General features: G+C 43.8%; 1 protein-coding gene across 3 annotated transcripts in view; it reads left to right on the forward strand.

The window, feature by feature from the left end:
* The window catches only part of CNGB1 (cyclic nucleotide gated channel subunit beta 1), a 141,212-nt gene that overhangs the window by 92,512 nt on the left and 23,638 nt on the right, over nt 1-25,062 (forward strand). For all 3 annotated transcript variants that reach the window (XM_083164819.1, XM_083164820.1, XM_083164818.1), the window contains exon 12: nt 19,462-19,584. In XM_083164819.1, coding sequence (XP_083020945.1) covers nt 19,462-19,584 — 123 coding nt within the window. The remainder of the gene's footprint in view (nt 1-19,461; nt 19,585-25,062) is intronic.

The following is a 25,062-nucleotide window of genomic DNA, read 5'->3' on the forward strand; positions in this document are numbered from 1 at the left end:
TAGATGTTCGATCACCAATTGCTCCAGAACCAAGTGACCTAGAATGAAGCCATCAAATTCTGCTTGGAGCCCAGAGTCTCCCCTACATTGTCAATGGTCAAGCAGCTGCATCAAATGGTTCTGGAGCAGCACCAGCTCAGGCAGGTAATGTCCGAATGCAGCTAGCCAGTTGAACCTTCTGCCTGAAGTCCAAAAAATGGTCCAGTTCACAAGCTTGCCATTCCCGAACCAAAGGAGGTAACTAATAGCTGTTCCCCTAAATCTCCCCTGCAGGTAACTTACGAGCAAAAGCAGTGTGGGTGCTGTGGTCTGGCTGCTGACCACTCTGTGTGGTAGGGATGGCCATCCCTACTGTGTGGTAGCAGGCCGACTCAATGCTGCCACCAGCCAAACACAGGCCATGGTGGAGAGAGCATCATCGCATCACATAGCCGAGATGATGGAACACATCCATGTTTAACCTGGGCAGTATTTCATGCCTGACCGGGCGCCATTGGGGACATTATTTGGCTACATAACCTGACAGTTTGTGAGAGGTGGTGCATGATATTAGGGTGTGCCCAATACCACACCTATGGATGCCACCTGCACCTATGGATTACGTGCAGGGGGTGGCAGGTGAGTGTGAGGGGGTAGCGGACATTACCCCCCCGCAAATGCCTATGCACGGAGGGAGGAGGTACTTCAATCAGCGGTGCCCTGCCTGGTTCAGGGCCCATAGTGTACTTACACAGAGGGAGGAGGGAGATTACAGCAGTTTTTCTCAGCCTGCAGTAGCAGGCCCGGCTGCGCGGATGATTGATGTGGCCCTGTATATGCACAGTCAGTCAGCGCCTATCAGCCACGCAGCTCCGGCAGCCATCCAGTCTCGACTCCCTCCTTGTGTAAGTGCCCCAATGATGTGTCTGCTGCTAAGTCAGACTGTACCCGGTGCAGCATCATCCTGACAGCAGCGATTCCCGCAAATCCCGCCAGCACGGGTTCTGTGGGACCATAGGTATGCCACTGAATGCAGCCATGTTAATGTTTGCTGGGATGCAGCATATTGCGCCGGACTTTGCGATCACCACCTGTGAATAGTCACAGCCCGCATTGCAGCAAACATTACATTTGTATAGCTCAGACAGAGAAACACATCTTAATAAAACTAAATAAAACATTTTAAACCTTTTATTTCATTGGGACAATGTGGTCTTGTTTTGGGAGACATCGAAAGCAGTTACAAACAAACAAAGTAACAAAGAAAAAAAGGAACAGTTACAGGTTTTAACCAGTAAATTACGTAACTCACATCAACGTTACTTAGCAAATACAACTGAAGACCATAAGATCACATATCTTCAAGACAAGGGTTTACTTGAAGCCTTTTTGTTGCGTGAAGCTAAATTAAAAACAGACTATATGAGAAATCAATATCACCATTGGGGTGGCAAGTCGGGATGATTATTGGCCTTTATGGCCAAAAACCAACGAAAAAATGCTATATCACAAAACTACGTGATCAAGAATCTGGGTCAGTCCTCACTTCTCACTCTGATCATTTAAAATCACTAGAGTCATACTTCACGGATCTTTACAAATCTAGCAAACCCAACTTGAAGGATATTGATGATTTCTTGGAAAATATAGGTTTACCTAGACTAACAACATCACAAAGGGATAGTTTAAATGATAAAATCACGGAAGAGGAAATCCTACTTACTATTGAATCCCTAAAATTGAATAAGGCTCCTGGTCCCGACAGATTAAACGCTAACTACTATAAAATCTTAAAGACTGATAATATCCCAACACTTACCTCTCTATACCAAGAAATATTTGATAACAAGTTGCCTTACTCCTCCTTTTAACCTCACACCAATTAGGTTTTACAACAGATCATCATTTAGTTTTGGGAATTCTATCAGCCATAGCAGCAATAGCCTCCTCACCAAACATTGCCACATCCACCGTTTTGTTGAGTTTAGACGCCGAGAAGGCCTTTGATAAAATTCTGTGGGAATATCTTTTCAGAATCCTAGAATATAGAGATTTTGGACTTTCATTTATAAACTTAGTAAAATATTTATATCACAATCCCTCTACTAGGCTGTTGGTCAATGGTCTTCTCGGCAAATCCTTAACAATGCAGCAGGGTACAGCAGGGTACACGACAGGGCTGCCCATTGTCACCTTTGTTATTCAACATAGCATTAGACTCTCTATTACGCCATCTTCAACAATGGACGACCCTGCAGGGAACCAAAATTGGATCTCAGGAACTGAAATTGCAAGCTTTTGCGGAAGACTTGTTGATATTTGTCTCTAATCCTAAAACTAGCCTAAAACCTTTATTCGACTTTCTTCACCAATATGGCCTTGTCTCAGGGTTTAGGATAAATCTCTCAAAGTCAAAAGCTCTAGCGCTGGAAAGCCATCCATACAGTATAAACCGGACACCTCTTTTGGAGGACTAAAATGGGTCCACTCCCAGATACAGTACTTAGTAATTACACTAACCAAAAATATCCATAATCTTTGCTATACAAACATAACTTCACTTATTACAAAAATCGGAGCGGAACTAGAGGGATGGCAACATTTACAACTATCATACTTGGGTAGAGCCAATTTGATTAAATTAATTACTTTCCCAAAACTCCTTTATCCTCTACAAGTTCGCCCACTTACTCTTACTCTATCTGATGAAAGAAAAATTACAGATCTTTTCAGAAATTTGATATGGTCCAAAAAAAGACAGAGGATCAGCCTAAAAATATTACAGAGAACCAGAGTAGAGGGAGGGATCAACTTCCCTAACATTAAATTATATCAGTGATTTTCAACCTTTTTTACACTAAATAATATTTTAAATTTGCCAAGGCACACCATGAGATCCCCACAGGGCAAAACACATTCGCCCCCACAGGAAAAAACAATCAAACCTATTAGCCCCCATATAAAAAAAAAAAAATCACACTGGTCCCCACAGGTAACAAAAATAAATACATTGGCCCTTACCATGAAAAGAAGAGACCAGTAAATAACAGTTGAACTGGTGGTGGCTGTAAACTGGTTTGGGCATCTCTAGATCTGGGGGCACACCTGAGAACAGCCCACGGCACAGTGGTTGAAAAACACTGAATTATATAATCAAGCAGCCATATGCAGATTGCAGATAAATTAAAGATTGGATCCATCACAAAAACCAATATGCTAATTATACCTTAGAACAACAACTTTTTCCAACTCTCAACTTTGTCTTTTACATCTATCCAAGTGTGAGTTACCTACACAGGTATTGGAAAATCCTCTTCTTATGTCAACATGGTCCACATGGCACACAATACGCAGCAATGCTAAATTACATAACCTATATTCTTTACATCTCCCTTTCTTGGGCAATGATCATTTCCAACATGGCTAGGCAGCACATCCATTTCAGTCATGGAGCTCCCAGAGATTACACTCCATCAGACAATTTACAAATCAAGAATAAAAAAAAAACACTAACTTATGTATAAGCAAAATCCTGCTATGACTTCTTACCACCATGTAATCTAGCCTTTCTCCAAGCCCAACATTACACCAATAAGGTGATAAAATATCTAAGTGCAGCTGATTGGGATAACCAACATGATAGAGCGCTTTTAAATGTGGGTTAGTCCAGAAGAGCTATAACCTATTTTTATCAAATACTAAGAGAGCCTTATTATACTGGCCAATTCCAAACGGGTATCACCAAGTGGCGGTCGCGCTTCCCCATCCTAGATGAATTTTTTTAAAAAAAAAACACTATTGTATTCCACTAAAACGATATCAGCCACGTCCCACAAAGACATGTTTTTTTTTTAATATTTTACAGGGGATATTTATCTCCCCATCGTTGCAGTTTAATGGGTTTAACTAACTCTTCGGCGTACACTAAATGTAATAATGTAGACACAGTTTTATACCACTGCTTATGACAATGTACAGCTATTCAACGATTCCCTTCTGTCGTTAATGCAACAACCTTATATCAAAGCACCCAGCCTCCGTTACACTCCAGCTGGTGCTTCACGAAACGTGACAGTTTGTACTGACTCCATGGATCCAGCATCAGGTCAGGAGCAAGTAACTGCTCCAGTACAACAACTGGCGGCTCGCCTGGATCAACAGGTGGCCGCTCAGGAGCAAGTCATTCATGCCCTCCAGGGTCTGAAAAAAGGGCCAAGGGTCACTAGCTACACCGGCGCCATCGCCTAGACCCATGTCCCCAACGACAGGAGTCATTGCTCATCTACAACTTCCTACTCCAACCAAGTTTGATGGCAATCCAAAAAACTGTAGAGGTTTCATTAACCAATGTGAAATTCATTTTGAGCTTCAAGATTCATATTTTCCTACTGAGCGAACCAAAGTAACTTATGTGATATCCCTCCTTACCGGCTCTGCTCTCAATTGGGCATCTCCCCTGCAAGATGAGCTTGCGGCAAGAGATCTGCCTTCCAGACTAGAAGATCTGATCTCTCTCTGTACTAAGATTGACCTAAGACTCATAGAGAGAAATCAAGAGAGAAACCGGGTCACTCCCAATCCAGCTTTTCATGCACCTAAACCTTCTTCATTGCCAGCGGAGGAACCTATGCAGGTCAACCGCTTCAAATTGACTCCAGCTGAGTGTAAACGTCGTCATGACGAGCGCCTTTGTCTCTATTGTGCTGATCCCCAGCATGCCGTCGATTCCTGTCCTAAGAATCCGGGAAACGCCAGAACCTAACCTGTAAGAGAGAGGGCAGGTTAGGGGTTGTTATCACCTCTCCAAATAACAAAGACTGTATTCTCCAAGTTTCTCTACAAGTTAAACATCAGTTCAGACAGTTGACAGCTCTTCTCAACTCAGGAGCAGCAGAGAGTTTCATCACCACTGATGTTGTCAAACGTTGGCGTCTGCCTACTACCCCCCTCCAGCGTCCAGTGTACCTTACCGCTGTGGATGGGAGTCGTATATTAGGAGAGACTGTCACTTTAAGAACTCAACCATTAACTTTACAAATTGGACTGCTACATGTTGAAAAAATACAGTTCTTTGTCATTCCCAAATCCTCCTACCCAATCATTTTGGGTCTCCCCTGGCTACGTACCCATAATCCCAGTATCGATTGGGTAACATCCCAGGTTCAAGCAAGGGGTGCCACCTGTATCAAATCATGTCTCAAATCTATGGCACCTACACGTCAAGTCTCCCTTCAGTTTCCAGAAGGGTTACCTACCCCATATCAAGACTTTTCTGATGTATTTTGTAAGAAGGCTACTGACAAATTACCTCATCGTCCATGGGACTGCTCTATTGAACTGATACCAGGGAAAAACCCTCCTCGGGGTCGTACTTACCCTTTGTCGTTGCCTGAGACTCAGGCTATGTCCGAATATATAGAGGAAAATCTAGCCAAAGGGTTCATCCGTCCTTCATCTTCACCTGCCGGTGCTGGTTTCTTTTTTGTCAAGAAAAAGGATGGAGGGTTACGGCCTTCCATCGACTATCGAGGATTAAACGAAATTACCATCAAAAATTGGTATCCACTGCCACTCATCACAGAACTTTTTGACAGAATCAAAGGGGCAACCATCTTTTAGAAATTAGATCTCTGCGGAGCCTACAATCTCATTCGCATTCGTGAGGGAGATGAGATGGACACTATGAATATCTTGTCATGCCCCAGCGGTTTTTCAGTCTTACATGAACTAACTATTTTGTGATTTGCTGTACAAACATGTGGTAGTTTACCTCGACGATATCCTGATATTCGCCAATAGTCTTCAAAAACACAGAGAAATTGTCAGAGAAGTGCTCTCTCGCCTCAGAATCAATTTCCTTTTCTGCAAACCGGAAAAATTTATTTTTGAGGTTCCATCCATACCCTTCTTAGGGTACATTGTATCTGGCTCCGGTCTGGAAATGGATCCAGCTAAAGTGGAAGCAATCCAGTCATGGCCTCGTCCTCATACTCTCCGAGGGGTCCAAAGGTTCCTCGGATTTGCAAATTATTATAGAAAATTCATCAAAGGCTTTTCTACTATTGTTGCTCCAATAACTGCTCTTACTCGCAAAGGTGCCAAACCCTCCAAATGGGATTCTGAGACTTCTAATGCCTTTTTGCTACTCAAAGAAAAATTCATTTCTGCACCAGTTTTGGCTCAACCAGATGTCAGTCTGCCCTTCACTCTGGAGGTTGACGCCTCTGCCATCGGCGTGGGAGCAGGGCTTTCCCAGACTAAGACTGATGGACAGTTGCATCCATGTTGTTTGTTCTCTAAAAAATTTTCCCCGGCTGAACAGAACTACGCCATAGGGGACCAAGAACTGTTAGCTATCAAGGGGGGCAATTCATGTTATCAATGTTATTACTGATCATAAAGATTTGCTTTATTTAAAAAATGCTCAATGTCTCAATCCTCGTCAAGCCAGATGGGCATTGTTCTTTTCCAGATTTAATTTCAAATTGTCTTTTTCTCCTGGAGCGAAGAATCGTAAGGCAGATGCTTTGTCTAGGTCGTGGGAAACTGAGAAGGAGTCTAAAGCCTATGAAGGAAGTCCAATTATTGATCCTCTCGCTTTTGCTGCAACAACTGTACAAGTGCCAGTTCCTCCAGGTAAAACCTTTATTAAACCTAGTTCAAGGAAGCAGATTCTGCGTTGGGCCCATAATTCCAAGTTCTCCAGTCACCTAGGGGTTCAGAAGACCTACAAATTCCTTTCTCGAAGGTATTGGTGGCCTGCTCTAAAGAAGGATGTTCAGGAATACATTGCTTCCTGTCCTCATTGTGCCCAACATAAATCTTCCAATTTAGCTCCAGTAGGTCCATTGAGGCCACTTTCCATTCCAAAGGGGCCTTGGACTCACTTGTCAATGGACTTTATTACCGACCTTCCATCATCTGATGATTATACCACCATATGGGTCGTCATAGACAGATTTTCTAAAGTGGCTCACTTCATACCTCTACGGGGTTTACCTTCAGCTCCGAAGTTAGCAAGCCTTTTCATCAAAGAGATCTACCGGGCTACCTGAAGAAATCGTGTCAGATCGAGGTGTACAATTCGTTGCAAAATTCTGGCGAGCTTTATGTAAAGTTCTTAAAATTCAACTTTTAGTACAGCCTACCATCCGCAATCTAACTGCCAGATGGAGAGAGCCAACCAGGATGTAGAGACTTTTCTTCATTTGCATGTTTCCTCCTCCCAAGATGACTGGGTTGAGGTGTTGCCATGGGCCGAATTTGGGCATAACAACCAGTACCATTCGTCTTCTTCTTCTACTCCTTTCTTTGTTAACTATGGCTTCCATCCTAGGGTTCCTGTCTTCCAGCGGCTACCTTCAACATCTGTGCCAGCGGTAGCTTTAACCCTCCAGCAACTTCGCCAACATTGGAAGAAAGTCAGGAAATCACTGACCAAAGCTTCACAGAAGTATAAAAAGTTTGCTGACAGAAGAAGAAGAAGAGCTGCTCCCACTTTGAGAGTGGGTGACAAGGTATGGCTGTCTACTCGGAACGTCTTTGTGTTCCTTCAATGAAATTTGCACCTCGTGTTATCGGTCCTTTTCCGATAACACAGATCATCAATCCAGTTGCCTAAAAATTTTAATTACCAAATTATCTAAGGATTCCCAATTCATTTCATGTATCATTGCTTAAACCATAAGTACTAAACAAGTTTTATGCTGCTCTTCCTAAATCTCCTAAAGTTTTTACTCACAGGGGCGTCGAATATGAAGTGGCCCGCATTCCGGTACAAACAATTACAGTACTTAGTCAACTGGAAAGGCTATGGGCCGGAGGAGAGGTCCCGGACCAATGCTTCTGAGGTACATGCTCCCAAATTGATATGAGACTTTCATAGGAGATTCCCAACCAAGCCCAAAGAGTGTCCTGGGGCCACTCGTAAAAGGGGGGTGCTGTCAGGACCACCATGGCTGCTACCCAGTTCCCTTGTGCTGTGCCTAGCCCTAGGACCTATATCAGCGTGTCTCCTGCCCTGGCGCTCACCTCCGCTGCTGTGCCCCATGCTGGTAGTGTGCATGCTCTTGCGCTGTCACCGTCAGGTGACAGTGGTGGTGTGTATTCCAGTGCCATGCGGGGTCCGGGTGGCGTGAGACATGAGCCGCCATAATGGGTCTGTGTCTGGTCAGGCTTCTGGCTGGAAACGCCGGCAGCAGCGCATCCGTGCACAATCACCGCCAGCTGGTTTCTGTCGCCTTCTCAGGTGGCAGCCATCTTTTGGGATCCAACTACCTATGCTGCGCGGCTCCACTCAGTGCTGTCAAACAGCAACCAATCAGCACGCAGCTCACCCTTCAAATACTGACTTGCTGGGCAAGACCGGCAGTCAGTACAATGATGTCGATCCACACACATCATTGAGCTCTCCTGGCTGTCTGTAGCATTCACTACAGTTCCTGCGCCTCCGGTGAAGTCATTCCTTTTTCCTGCTGACCGTCTCACTGCTATACCTCACCATCACGGAACCTGTTGCCGCCTATACGGACTGGACAAGGTTAGCCCCCCAAAGGGGTATTATCTTTCTCCTCTTTCCTGGCGGTCATTCTCCGTGATCAATACTGGTTCTGAAGCCATGATCCTACTCAGCAAGATCATTTGGACTCCACCAACCAATCCTTCTTCATTTCTTCCAATCATCCAATCTTCATCCAATCTTCCAATTCTTCATTCAATCATCCAACCCTAATCCAATCCTCCAATTCCTCAACTAATTATCCAATTCTTCATTCAATCATCCAACCCTAATTCAATCATCCAATTCTTCAACCAATCATCCAATACTTCTTCCCAATTATCAAGCATCATCAATCTCTTCAATAAAGTATTGTATGTTATTGACTTTATCATCTCTCAAACTACAGTATTACTATTGTGCCATTATTCATAACCTGTATCGCAGTATCTTCATTAAATAATGTTTATTTTATCTCATTGCTTCACTCCCTTCTGTCGTTGCAACAACCTTATATCAAAGCACCCAGCCTCCGTTACACTCCAGCTGGTGCTTCACGAAACGTGACACACATCTTTCACTAAATTTCTCCATTTAATTATTTTGGGCTGATTTACCGAGAACCAGGTACATGCTATCACCACTTTTTCTAAAGTAGTCAAACTGATAATGTACTGATATAATTGTGCTGAGTTATCTCCTCCTAATCCTAGCCCACATAGAAATACCCTAGGGCCCGATTGTACAATATTGTAAACAGTGATCCTAATATCATTCCATACCTCTTCCCAGAATAATTGTACCCTAGGACTCTCCCATATTAAATGCCAGAACCCCGCCTCCTCCTCTGCACATTTTGGGCATCTAGTATTATCCCTCATACCGGCTCTATATATAGCATCATCGGGGTACGATATGCTCTCTGAAGAACAAAAAAATTAATCTGCTGTTATCTGACACATGATGTAGCATATCTTAATAAACCCACTATACTTTTCCAATTTTCCATTGATAATGAGCCTATAGTATATCCACTTCCCACTTGATTTTTAACTGATCTAACAGTTGAGGATGCTGGTTTATATTAATATTGGTATATCATTGCATACCTGCCCTCTCTTGCTCATATTATGTAGCATCATTTTAATGGGTGATATAGACATTTCTAAAGTAAGCCCTCCAAACTGTCTATGTATGGCATGCCTCAGCTGCAGATATCTAAAAAAAATGGTTATTTGATATATTATATTCACTCTGAAATTGACTGAATGACTTGAGCTGCCCATTATTATATAGTTGCCGTATCTCCGTTATACCTTTTTTATGCCATATGTTATCAAAGGACAGCTTATCTAGTTCAATATATTTAACCAAATTGGGGATTCAGTTTCCAATCCTGTCCATTCCAGCACATATCTCCAGACTAATGCTAGTTGCTGAAGCATTGGGGGGATTCCATTTTAAGGATGCCCTGATAGCAGAAAATGTAGTGGAGACTCCTATCATCCCACCTGTTCCTTTAGGAGGGCTAATATAGTAAGTAAGTAAGTATTATTTATATAGCGCACTTTCTCCAACAGGACTCAAGGCGCTTTACAGACATTAAAAATAACAATGCACATACTGCAATAGAAAGGGTTATCAGTACAAGGAACAGGCAACAATGGCAGTAGAGATGTACATCACACATACAGATATGCACAAGATGCATTCTAATAAGGGACACGAACATGGGGAACATATTTACCGAGCTGTGCAGTACCCAGGCAGCCGGTCAGCGGCGCCACATGGTGATTGCACAGCCAGTAACAGTACTGATATATATACTAGATGTACTCTAATGAGGGACACAGACATGGGGAACATATCATTACTGAGCTGTGCAGCACCCAGGCAGCCAATCATCGGCGCCACATGATGATTGCACCAGCTAGTACTGTACATATAGAACACAAAAGAACAGTACAGGGTACACAGAACTAGACATAACACAATTAAAGCACAATTCTTAGTACACAATACAGCCGAGATATAAGGAAGTGAATGAGAATAGATGCAGGTATAGATTGTAGAAGAGTAAGAGCTGTAGTTGAAATACAAGAAAAGTGCTGTGAGAAGAGGAGGGATCTAGTTCATTAATAACCCATTCTTGTATGAATGCCAATTGTGATGCCATATAGTTATTCCTAAGATTTGGAAGGGCAAGCCCTCTCTTTCCTTTGGTTTATATAAGGTTTTTATTGCCACACTTGCCTGTTTATCCTTCCATATGAAGGATTATATAATTTTCTCTATGGCAGTAAATACTGCTTTGGGGATATATTCAGGTGAATTTTGCCATATGTACAGATACTTTGGTTGTTTAATCATCTTGAACATATTAATACACCCTGTAGCAGTTATTGGCAGTTTTTTCCATATATGTATTTTTTCCTTAAACCCAGATGCAACTGGTTCGACATTTAGTTCTACATATTTATGCAGATTTGGAGTTATCCATACTCCCAATTATTTAATCTTGAGAGTCCACTTGAGTGGTTATAAATCTCGATGTTCCTTGGGTATTTTTCCAGATCTATGAAGCATACTTGACTTGTCCCAGTTGATCCGTAATCCTGAAACTACGCCAAAACTGTTTACTAAGTCTAGCATAACCTGATGGAAATTCCCTCTTGTTGAAAGATCAACATATCTTCAGCATATAATGCTACGACATCTATAATTTCACTGATCGTTTTTCCCTTAACTTGAGTCTGATCATATTCTGCAAGCTAACGGTTCTATTGAAATAGAGAATAACGCAGGCGATAGAGGGCATCTCTGCCGGGTTCCTCTGTTTAGTCCAAAAGTATCTGATATATATCCATTTATTGATGCCCTTGCAAGTGGAGAGGCATAGAGCATCTGGATCCATTTCATAAAACGTAGTCCGAACCCAAGCTTCTAGAGCACTGCCAATAGGTAATTCCAGTCAACGTTGTCAAAGGCCTTGGTGGCATCCAAGGACACCACCAAGGCCACTGTCTCGAGGTTCTGGTCCCTTTGCAAATGGCAGAATAAACATCTCTGGTTTTGGGTTCTGGATCTTCCTGGCATAAATCCAGAATGTTCTGGGTGAATCATAGATGCCTTAACCTTGTTTCATCTTGTGGCAAAAACCTTAGCCAGTATTTTTACATCTGTAAAACATTACATCTGCCCACATTACACTGTTACATCATAGTTACCTCCCCTCCTGCATTCTGCAGGAGACTCCCTGACATAGAAGCAATGTCCCTTTCTCCCTTAGTAGTCTACCAATCTCCCTCATGTCACCTAGCCCACATTACACTGTTACATCATAGTTACCTCCCCTCCTGCATTCTGCAGGAGACTCCCTGACATAGCAGCAATTTCCCTCTCTCCCTCATTAGTCTAGAAATCTCCCTCATGTCACCTGGCTGACATTACACTGTTACATCATAGTAACCTCCCCTCCTGTATCTGCAGGAGACTCCCTGACATGACAGCAATCTCCCTCTCTCACTCATTAGTCTAGCAATATCCCTCATGTCACCTAGCCTATATTACACTGTTACATCATAGTTCCCTCCCCTCCTGCATTCTGCAGGAGACTCCCTGACATAGCGCCAATCTCCCCCTCTCCCTCATTAGTCTACTAAGCTCCCTCATGTCACCTAGCACACATTATACTGTTACATCATAGTTACCTACCCTCCTGCATTCTGCAGGAGACTCACTGATATATCAGCAGTCTCCCTCTCTCCCTCATTAGTCTTGCCATCTCCCTCATTTCACCTAGCACACATTGGGTAGCTGTTACATTTTTGGGAAAAAAGGACTGAGAGATAGATACATTTACATTGAATCATCAGCACCATTTCCCAGCACTTTACCAAGTATAGTAGCTCTTATTAACTGCTTTGGGGCTCATCTACATTTGGATATAAGTCATTTTAAAAGATCCCTCTCAGATGTAGCAATACACTCCCATGCTTCTAGGTGCCATGTTGACAGTATCTTTTCACAATCTCTCCATATATGGAAATAGACACGCCCTTTAGGTGGAGCATGACAAGCCCCCTCATTGGGGCACTGTGCAAAATTCTACTACCAATTATAATCTCCCTTAAACTAGTTATTATTATTATTTTATTTATTAGGCACCACAAGTGTTTCACAGCGCCGTACAAAGGAACAGTACAGGGAGACAAAATTTGGCATAACATAGAAGAAATAACAAAATTAGCGTACAGATAAAGAGCGCCACAGTTCAATACACATTACAGCTTGAATATATGTAGTGATGACTCAATCAATATACTATAAGAGGCTTGAGGTCAGTGATGGAGATGAGTATGCGGACGAAGATGGTCACTGAGTGTTTGAGTATAGGAGAGCTGTGAGTGAAATGTAAAGAGTAGAGGGCTTTGACAACAGGAGGGAAGAGGGCCCTGCTCGGAGGAGCTTACAATCTAGTAGGAAGGGGAGACATACAGATTACAAGAGGTGCAAGCAAGTGGGTGGTGGCTAGATAGCATGATGTAAACAGGCAAGAGGTCGGAGAACCCTTAGGGAAGGGTACGTTTTGATGAATAGGTGAGTTTTCAGTGCCCGTTTGAAGTTTTGCAAGGTCGGCGAGAGTCTAATGGAGTGAGGGAGTGCGTTCCACTGAAGGGGTGCAGCACGGGCAAAGTCCTGTACTCTAGCTTGGGAAGCAGTGATCAGGGTGGAGGAGAGACGACAGTCGTCGGCCGACCGTAGAGGGCGGGAAGGTGTATGAATGGAGATGAGGTTAGAGATATATGGAGCAATGGAATTAGATGGCCCTGTATGTGGTTGTGAGGTGTTTGAAGAGTATTATGTAGGGGAATAGTAACCAGTGCAGATTTTGTTGAAGGGGAGTGGCAGAATTAGAGTGGCGGGAGAGGAAGATAAGCCTCGCTGCAGAGTTGAGGACAGATTGGAGAGAAGCCAGTTGGGATCAAGCGAGGCTGGTGAGGAGAGCATTGCAGTAGTCGAGCCGTGAGATAACCAGTGAGTGGATGATAAGCTTAGTTGCACTCTGTGAGAGAAAAGGCCTGATGCGAGCAATTTTGCATAACTGGAACTGGCAAGAATGGGCCATGGCTTGGATGTGGGTTGCAAATGAGAGGGAGGAGTCGAGAGTGACACCCAGGCAGCGGAGTTGGGGAACGAGGGAGATGATGGTGTTGTTAACAGTGATAGAGATATTAGTAGGGGGCATAGCTCTGGGTGGGGGAAAGATAATAAGTTTGGTTTTGTCCATATTCAGCTTTAGAAATCGCTCAGACATCCAGGAGGAGATGGCAGAGAGGCAGTTGGAAACCTGAGAGAGAACAGTGGGGGACAGATCAGGAGAGGTAGATTTGGGTGTCATCAGCATAAAGGTGATATTGGAAGCCAAAGGAGTTAATGAGTGCACCCAGAGAAGGTATACAGGGAGAACAGAAGGGGGCCAAGGACGGAACCCTGAGGGACCCCGACAGGATGGAGAGTGGTGAGGTGGAGCCACGGGCAGAGACTGAGAAGGAAGGTAAGAGGAAAACCAGTTGAAGACCGTGCCAGAGAAGCCAATGTTTTGGAGTATGTGGAGGAGGAGAGGGTGATCCACAGTGTCAAAGGCAGCAGATAGGTCCAAAAGGATAAGCAGGGAGAAGTGACCCTTGGATTTGGCTGACAGCAAGTCATTGGTGACTTTCACTAGGGCAGTCTCAGTGGAGAGCACTATGGAATTATAAGGACCGAACCTCCATACTCACCAGAAGTTCTAGGCTACCCAGGTACTCACCCCAGATCTGATATCAGAATCTTAATATATACTTACCATGACTGGGAATACAGACGTGTCAAATGACATCATGAAGTCCCCCCCCCCCCCCTCTTTTTTGAATGATGTCAGGACCTCTTTTTCTGGTCCAAAGTGTCATATCTGAGATCAGTATGAACACCCTATAAACCACCGACTGAAAATCATCAAAACACATATCCATTGCGCCCTGCTTTTTGAGGATACTAGCAAGATATAAGATGGGCACAGCAGAGTTGTTTTCTTTTATTATGTTGGGACCTTGGCCCACCAGAGAGATATATCCACCATGCCCGACGATTGCCTTTCAGTACCACGATTCTTCTCCAAAAATACATCTTTATGGAACCATGATGCCACCGGCATACTCAAAACACTTCTTCACAGCACTCTTGAAGCTGCACATTTTTGCAGCCACCTTACACTACAGTCATGGTCTATCTATTTAGATACCTGATGCTTGTACACACAGGCACACTTTAATATTAGACACAAGGGTGTCACATGCATGTGTCAATTACACATGTATATGTGACCAGAAATCATTAAAACGCACATCTGTTGCACTGTATGCCCAAAAGAGGACATTGTTTATGTAAGGGCTTTGACCCTACTCACCCGGGAGAAACAACTATTGTGCCAGGTGACCATCCTCATTTGCTACAGAGTACTAAGAAATTATAAGGACCGAACCTCCATACTTACCAGAAGATCTAAACTATCTGGGTAACTATCCCAGATCTGATATCAGAACCATTAGATATACTCACCATGACTGGGAATACAAAAATGCGTCAAATGACATCGTAAATGCCTTCTTTTGGATGATGTCAGAACCTTAATTTTTTGATTCATATCTGAGATCAATATGAACACCCTATAACCACCGACTGGTGATCAGAAAATTATCAAAACACATTTCCATTGCGCCCTGTCTTTTAAGGATGCTAGCAATATACAAGATGGGCACTGCAGAGTCGCTTTTATTATGTTGGAACCTTTACCCACCAGAGAGATATATCCACCGTGCCTGACAATTGCCTCTTGGCACCATGATTCTTCTCCAAAAAACCTCCATTAATCCACGAATATAATATTTCAGAATTCTACTTAATACTGAATAGAGAGTAGACTATTAGTTGACTCACTTGAGTGATCCACCTTTACAATTAGCCATACGACGCCAAGTAACAGTAGCTATAAACAAATACCCCGGTCTCCACGGCAACCAAGATGCGCATCACCATTGCCAGAAGCTGGAACTTAGGAGAAGGCCGGACATGCGATACGGACGCACTCGGATCTCCATGACAACGATGACGCGTATCCGTTCGGAATAGCAGCAGGAAGCGGTACGCAAGTATACTCCGGTCTCTAGGGTAACCATGCCGCCCACCTCCAGGACAGTGTCCGGAGGTGTGACGCCGACGCCAGATAGGATTGGGCCATCTTCCCGGGGAACTGCCTGGGGGCGTGCCCGGGCCGAATCCATTCTATTGGATCATAGGCCAATACCATGGGTATTTAAACCCTCACACCAGCAGAGTCAGGTTGGCCCTGAGGAAGCGAATCAGCGAAGCACGTGCCGGCTAGCAGTGCGCAGGCAGATTGTTGTTCTTTTGTTATTTTTCTTACAATTGCATTTTGATTATGTGTACTTCCAGTGCGATGCCTCACAAGCCCTTGTAAGGGCTGAGACGTGCAATCAATACGCTCATCACCTGACCCTGTGTGCGAGATTCTATAGCACACTGTGTGAACGGGTAGTGCTACACGGTCGCCTCACAGGGCTGTGATTCCTATCTGCCTACACGCAGTGGAACACCCTGATTCCAATGAAAGGGACCAGCACTTAGAGCTTTCACAAGTCTGTGGCACTTACAGTTATCAGAGGTCATATGACCCACTCTCATTTGGCACCATAGATTCAATTCTGTTAACAGTAACGTGTGGGATCTGCAGACTTACATTACTGTACAGAAGTGGTCAGCCAAAACACTGTGTATGATAAACACATTGTATCGTCTAAAACACTACACTAATACTATCAGCAACATCTGTCTGCCACCTTAGTTTGAATGTGTGATCCCCACCGATGTATGTTTTCAATGTTTTTTATTTATCTCACAGTATTTTACTGATACCAAAATAAAAGTTAAATTTTAAAATTTCTTTGGTGCACCTGCTAAGGACATCCTTTTCTCTCTCTTGTTCAAATTTATGTCCTAAGGTAGCACACCCCTGTCCTAAGTGATACTTACTTTTCCCAATACTGGGTTTAGGGTTCCTCAACAATCGATTATAGCCTTGTGCGACCAACAAAACCCACCCCCATCATCAGTCTCAGTGGAGTAAAGTGGGCGTAAGCCAGATTGAAGGGGATCAAGGATGGAGTGGTCAGACAGGTAGCTGGTAAGATGCTTGTAAACCAGCTGTTCTAGTATTTTAGTGGCAAATGGGAGAAGAGAGATATGGCGGTAGCTTGTGGGAGATAAAGGGTCCAGGTTTTGTTTTTTTCAGAATAGGTGAGACCAGAGCATGTTTGAAGGGTGAGGGAAAGATGCCAGTAGAAAGGGATAGGTTAAAGAGGTGAGCAAGGTAGGAGCAGCCAGTGGGAGAGAGGGAACTGAGGAGATGGGAGGGGAGAGGGTCCAATGGACAGGTAGAGGGGGAGAGTATGAGATAAGGGAGTGGACTTCCTCAGCTGTAGTAGGGCAGAAGGATGATAGAGTTGGGTAGTTGGAGGGGGGAGGATGATTGGGGTGGGTGAGCAGCAGAGGGGGTATAGGAGGAGATATCATGTTGGATTATCTCAATTTTAGAGAGGAAGAAGGAGGCAAAGGCAGTGAGGGATGGTGCAGGGCGAAGTAGAGTGTTGAAAGTTTCAAAGAGACGGCAGGGATTGGAGGAATGAGAAGAGATGAGAGATTTGAAAAAAGATTGTTTGGCAGAGGAGAGAGCACTGTAGGAGGAGAGAATAAACTTGAAATGGAGGAAGTCTGCCAGAGAGTGAGATTTCCTCCAGAGGCGTTCAGCAGAGCATGCACATTTTTGCAAGAATCGTGTTATTTTGTTGTGCCAGGGTTGGGGTATAGAGCGTCGGAGGGGGACAGTGTAGAGGGGGGCTACAGAGTGGAGAGCAGAGGAGAGAGAAGTAATAGAAAGAGGCAGCCTGGTTGGGGCAGGTCATGACAGAAAGAGGAGAGAGGAAAGTATCCAGGGAAGACAGGACAGTAGGGTCAAGAGACCTGAGGTCACGTCTGGTGACTGTGGGTCTGGGAAATGAGTGAGAGGGGAGGATAAGAGGGTGAAAGAGAGCAGATTGTGGTCAGAGAGTGGGAAGGAAGAACTAGAGAAATCAGAGAGATTACAATGGTGGGTGAAGACTAGGTCAAGGGAGTGTCCAAGATTATGAGTGGGGGTGGAGGTCCATTGAGAAAGTCCAAAGGAGGTGAAAAGGTCAAGAAGATTAGATGAGGCAGCATTATTGATGTCAATAGGAATGTTAAAAAAGTAGGCAAGTATGGGGCAAGTTCCTGCATCATAAGCTGGGCACATGTGGGTGAAGGGGAATAGGCTGTGCCACTGCTTTACAGAAGCCGTTTGTACTGTAGTCAGGGTCACCAGGCCCTCTCCATATGTCCGGGCTTAATACTGTCATGTCATCTGTACCCCCTGATGGTAACACAGTCTGTATCTGCCAGCCCCTTCCTATGCTGGAGGCTGGACAGTGCAGACACAGCCGCTGACAGCCCTGAGCCAGGCAGGTTGGCAGTCATATTATACAGTTCAATGGTGGCCCTAGTACTAAAAACGACTGGCCTGGGGAGCAGATGGTATGTGCGTCCACATAATGGTGTGGTGGCCTTCCGGTGTCAGTCTTCCGGTCTCCTTTACCCTCAGCAGTTCCACCACTGGACGCAGCGGCTGCGTGTGTAAGGAGTTACGGAGATACGCAGCAGCTGGCGATGTGAGGAGTTACGGAGAAACGCAGCAGCTGGTGGTGGCAGGAGTTAGGGAGAAACGCAGTGGCTGGCAGTGGCAGGAGTTACGGAGAGACGCAGCAGCTGGCGGTGGCAGGAGTTACGGAGAGATGCAGCAGACGGCGGTGTCAGGAGTTACGGAGAGACGCAGCGGATGGCGGTGTCAGGAGTTACAGAGACACAGCAAACAGCGGTGTCAGGAGTTATGGAGATGCAGCAGCTGGCGGAGTCAGGAGATACAGCGGCCAGGGGTGTCAGGAGTTACGGAGAGACGCAGCGGCTGGTGGTGTCAGGAGTTACGGAGAGACGCAGCAGCCGGTGGTGTCAGGAGTTACGGAGAGACGCAGCGGCCGGTGGTGTCAGGAGTTACGGAGAGACGCAGCGGCCGGTGGTGTCAGGAGTTACGGAGAGACGCAGCAGCCGTTGGTGTCAGGAATTACGGAGAGACGCAGCGGCGGGCGGTGTCAGGAGTTACGGAGAGACGCAGCAGATGGCAGTCAGGAGTTACAGGGAGATGCAGCGGACAGCGGGGTCAGGAGTTATGGAGAGCCACAACGGACGGTGGTGTCAGGAGTTACGGAGAGCCGCAGCAGACGTCTGTATCAGGAGTTACGGAGAGACGCAGCGGACGGCAGTGTCAGGAGTTACAGAGAGACACAGCAGACAGCGGTGTCAGTAGTTATGGAGACGCAGCAGCTGGCGGGTGTCAGGAGTTACGGAGAGATACAGCAGCTGGTGGTGTCAGGAGTTACGGAGAGACGCAGCGGCGGTTGGTGTCAGGAGTTATGGAGAGATGCAGTGGACGGCGGTGTCAGGAGTAATGGAGAGCCACAGCGGACGGCGGTGTGAGGAGTTATGGAGAGCCGCAGCGGACGGCGGTGTCAGGAGTTATGGAGAGCCGCAGCGGACGGCGGTGTCAGGAGTTATGGAGAGCCGCAGCGGACGGCGGTGTCAGGAGTTATGGAGAGCCGCAGTGGATGGCAGTGTCAGGAGTTATGGAGAGATGCAGCGTACAGCGGTGTCAGGTGTTACGGGCTGGCGCTGTATTGGGTAAATACTTACAACTTACAAGAAACCGTATAAAAGGTGTTATTGCCGTATAATGCATGCCATCATGTCATCAGCCTTGTCCCAGTTACTGCAGGTGACACTTTGTATTTTTATGTCGGCAGAGTCATCCGAACTACAGCCTATCTCCTCTACTGTCTACACATGAATGCCTGTCTGTATTACTGGGCCTCTGACTATGAAGGTCTGCGGTCCACCAAGTGGGTGTACGATGGGGAAGGTAACAGGTGAGTGACAGGTATGATTGGCCTTGATCAGGTGAGGCATGGCAGTGCAATGTGCAGCTTCACCTGTAGGGGCCATAAGATGAATCAGAGGTCTGCATCGCTGCCTCCCATCACATGTGTTGTGTCTGTGTGGTGTTTGTATGTTCTCCCCATGTTTGTGGGACAAACATTCTGGTAAGCTGATTTACTGTATTTTCTTTTTCCACGGTGTAAGTAGTTTTGGGCCACCGCAGCGTTTTGCTGTTGGCCACGAGAAATTTAGCTGCAGAAATGTTCATAAGATTTAAATTTGGCTTTAATCCCTCAGGGAAAATCATATCGCATAGGTGCGGTAAACAGATGGTAGTGTTGTTACACGGTGACCACCAGGTGGTAGTGTTGTTACACGGTGACCACCAGGTGGTAGTGTTGTTACATGGTGACCACCAGGTGGTAGTGTTGTTTCTAGGTGACCACCAAGTGGTAGCTTTGTTACACAGTGACCACCAGATGGTAGTGTTGTTACACAGTGACCACCAGATGGTAGTGTTGTTACACGGTGACCACCAGAGACAGGCTGATAAAGATGGCCGTGCGTGTCATGTACACACCACGTGATACCATCTGTAAACACGCTGCGTTCCACCTGATAGGAAATCCATATATACAAGCACGCCGGCCAATAAAGATGGCCGTGCGTGTTGTAGGCACATCACGTGACGCCATCCAAAATGGCGTTGCGTTCCAACGACGCCGGATTAGACGGCGATACCGTCTAGATGCACACTACATGCTGCATCCCGCCAGGTGTGTCCTACACAGGGGGGAACTCATATCAGAGGGTACCAGTACCCGGTATTACATCTAGAGAAGATGCACAAACGGATCCACCTTAGATGTTATGCCCATATAAGGACTTCCAGTCCATTATGATTTTGTGATAAAAAACATATTTTACAGCATTGTTTTTATATGTATTTAATCATGATATATTTGTATGTTTTGTAGATTGCACTCAGTCATGTATTATACTATTTTTTGCCACACGATAGATAATTAGAGAAAATTGAGGATACGCCCACATGGTATGCCCCTTTGAGGAGTGGGTATTTAAACCCCAGCAGGACTAGGAATGACACCACCTTGATAAAGACCTTTTGAAGGTCGAAACGCGTTGGTGCGGTGTCCATTTTTGTTGGATCTATCCATTGGAGGTACTGGCAGCCTTAAACAACCACCTTCCAGAGGTAAAGTTCCCCGGGTATTTCATCTCATCCTCGGTGGGTTTGTTGTAGATACATCTGGCACCAGTTATCCCATGGTGTGTGTTTTTTCTTATTAAATGTCAATAAATATATTTTTGGGATTTTAATTGAACGTGATTGAGAAGCCGTACTTTTACAAAAGAAACCTTGATGTGAGTGGATCTACATCTTTGCATGTAAGCATACAAGTGAGCATCATTCACCCTTACCGGCTACTTCCTGACTATTATTTAGCAGTATAAAGAAACCTTTATATGTGGGGGTAACAACTCCTTAATGTAAGCTTGATTGTAAGCACTATTTGAAGCCTACACACGTTGTGATCCCCATAAAGAAATCATCTGCACATGGGTCATAGGAAAGGACGTTAAAGTACCCCATCCCTTCTGATTCCAACTACCCAGACGTACTTCACTATATGTACTTTCCATTTTATGTTTTCATATCTTCGGGAAACATCTGGAAGGAAGAATACTGGAGATTGTGAACTTTTTTTTTTTAAACCAGAAGATCAGCTTATGTGAGATCCATCCATTATTAATCGAAAACCCTCAGTATAGCGCTGACCCACCATAATCTGTATTGTGTTGACAATACATAATTGTATTGACAGGACGATAACCCCTGTAGGTGGGTAGGCTGCTTTTTAATTGCGCAATAGAAAACATTCCTCTGTGTTTAGTATACTGTGTTCAGGTGTTATCATTGTTTTCTGTGCTGCATCATGATGGGTTATAGGGAGAAAAGGAGCATTATTTTGAAACATATTTTTGAAAATCAAGATGACCCAATTCAGGCTGAAATTATAGAAGAAAGCTTAGACTTAATCATGCAAAAATTAGAAAAAACGCTGACTAAAGAGAGTGGAAACAACCTTACAGAAGATTTGGAAACCTAAAAGAATGGAGAGAGTACGAAGGAGATTGAAAGGAAATAAAACAAGGGGAGTATAAAGGCAGGAGGGACAGGATGGAAAAAGATCAAAGACCTAAGTACAGAACTTTCCGGGATGGAGAGGAAGGAAAAATGAAACATTTTTTGATACAAGATGAATGGCAAGAAGATGATACATCGATAAAGACACCTTATAGGAATTCGCAAATAACGACAACATCTGAATATCATAATAAAAACAATACACCCCGAAATATGAGGAGGAACAGAAGAATCCCTGATGGTCTTAGAGGAACCCAAAACCAAAATTACAGAAGAAATGTAGGTGCAAAAAACAGAAATCAAATTTCCCCCCCTTTTTTAGACCTAGGAAGGAGAGGAAGGAACAGAACATAATATGTACCTCAAAAAACAAGAAAAAGAAGAAAAAGACCTTAAGAGGGACAGGAGGAGGAAAGAGACGTTCAGAAAAAGTGAAGGAAACTACAAATGTAGTTTCGACAGGGAGCCCAGAAAAGATTAAGGACAACAGAATCTTTAATTTGAGCACTCACATACTAAATCAAGAGGAAACATCTGTGTTAAATCATGGTTTAAAATATGCATTGGACAACCGCAAAGACAAATTTGGAACTTACATTGATGTCCAAAAATTCACAAGAAAATTGGCATTAAAAAGGTTTTTTGCCGATAAAGAGAACCCAACATCTTAAGACACCATCACGGTCGAGAAAGAGTTCAAACCTAAATCTACATTTAATCCCTCCTTCGCAAAAGGATGCTACGTGGAGACGTTCCAAAAATTAGTGTGTGAAGATCTTGAGAAGATAACCCCTAAATGGCCGAAGAAGTCCAACTTGAGTAAAAAAGAGAGAGATGCCATTAAATCTCTACAAGGAAAGGAAGATTTAATAATAAAGCCGGCAGACAAAGGGGGTAGTATCGTTTTAATGGATCGCGGTATATATGAAAAAGAAGCCCTCAGGCAATTAAACGATAGGAAGACTTTATAGTTTATTGCGAGGAGATCCCAGCAACAAAATAACAAAAGATTTGGAAACCATGATCACTGGTTATAAAGAACAAAATATAATCTCAGAAAAGAAAGCAAAATTTATCATGAACCCAAGTCCATCTCTACCAGTGTTCTACCTGCTTCCCAAGATTCATAAGAATCTGGAAGAACCCCCGGGAAGGCCCATAGTGGCTGAAACAAATTCCATTACTGCAAACCTATCTGAATTTGTGGACCATGCATTACAACCAGAAGTAATCAAAATACAGGCATACCTAAAGGACACGATAAATGTGATCAACGTTTTGGAGACCATAACTTGGAAGGAAGGAGACTTTCTAGTAACGGCAGACGTTGGATCACTTTATTTCATTATTGACCATCAGAAAGGAATGGAGTCTGCGAACCATTTTTTGGAAAAGGAGGAGTCCTAGAAACAAAAAGAAAGTTTCTGATAGAAGCAAATGGATTCATATTAACCAACAACTTTTTTTGGTTTAAAGACAGATTTTATAAACAAGTCCAAAGTACAGCCATGGGTACCAAATTCGCACCAGCCTATGCAAATTTATTCATGGGCTGGTGGGAAGAAAACACCATCTGGCAGAATAATAAATATGTGGAGAACATCTTAATATGGAAGAGATATATATAGATGATATCCTGTTCATCTGGAGAGGCAATGAGAACGACCTGAAAGATTTCTGTGAGGGTTTAAACACAAATCAATGGAACATCAAGTTAACCTTCGACATCAGCCAAACAGAGATACATTTTCTGGATCTCAACATATACATAAAAGAGAACAGGCTACACACCAGAAATTATTCAAAACCAACCGACAATAATACATATATCCCGGTGAACAGTAACCACCATAAATTATGGTTGGAAAATATTCCATCAGGTCAGTTACAACGAATCCGAAGGAACTGTTCAGAACTAGAAGTTTTTGAGACACAAGCCCAAGTAATGAAGACACGCTTTGTGGAAAAGGGGTACAAAGAAGAGAATATTACAAAAACTATCACCACTCTGATGAAAAAGGATAGGGCTCCTATGTTAAAATATAAAGAAAAAACCGGAAATACAAAACCAACCTTGTCCTTTATTTCAAAATACAACAATCAACATAAAGAAGTAGAGAAGATCGTAAGAAAACACTGGCATATCCTAGTCAGAGATCCTCTGCTCAAAGAACACATCCAAGAGAAGCCAAAATTTATCTATCGAAAGGCGGACAATTTAAAAACACGTTTGGTCAAAAGTGCAGGCCCGGAAAAAAGATCAGGTCGTATCACGACGAAGGGTTTTCACAGATGTGGAACTTGCCCCATGTGTAAGATTCATAAAGATACACCTACAAAAGTAGAGAAAGTGGTGGCCACAGCCAATGGATCAGTCCATCCGATCAAGGAATTCATCACGTGTAATTCCAAAAACTGTATCTATGTGATTGAATGCCAATGTGGCCTACAATACGTAGGGAAAACCACAAGAACTCTACGTGAAAGATGGGCAGAACATGCCAGGAACATCAAAAAAGGAATGGAGAAACACCATCTGTCTGAACATTTTAAAAACAAGCACAACTGTTCCACGGAAGATATTGTGAAAGTTATAGGTATCAAAAAAGTCTGGGGAAACTGGCGCCAGAAGGGCTGTGAAACCACACTCGCCCAAACCGAAATGAAATACATATATAATATGAGTACCCTTACCCCAAGAGGCCTAAACGGGGATTTTGAACTTAAATGGTTCTTGTAACTACATTACAATCTCATTGTTTTAGAAAAAAAAACCTAAGTGCTTGTTTCTTCAACGTAGGTTACTTCTTTCACATCCTATCCCACTACGCTCCACCTATGGGGTAGTTTTTAGACTATAACAAAATTATTAATTATACCAGTCAGGAATATAAGTGTGACGAACCTATATGTATATATTTATATGTATGGGATATATATCAGGATAGATTGTATTATATATGTATACTTAGGGGGACATTTACCAAAATGGATTGGTAGAAAAAAGGTGTATTCGTAGGGAGAAATACACCTTTTTTTACGAATTTGTATTTTCGGGATTTGCAATCCCAAAAATACAACAATTCGTATTCCTAAAGATGGAACATTCGTATTTGTATTTACAAATACGAATGTCTACACCATCGATAGAATACGACAGAAATCACCATTCAAAAGAATGGTGGTTTCTGATGTACTAAGCGGCCGTACTGATAATACGGCTGCTAAGTGGTGTAAAACACTCACGCAAATACGACAGGAAAATACACCTTGCTTTCCCTGTCGTATTTGCTTTAAG

Source organism: Crinia signifera, chromosome 11, assembly GCF_055691185.1.
Source record: "Crinia signifera chromosome 11, ASM5569118v1, whole genome shotgun sequence".
NCBI classification, from domain to species: domain Eukaryota; kingdom Metazoa; phylum Chordata; class Amphibia; order Anura; family Myobatrachidae; genus Crinia; species Crinia signifera.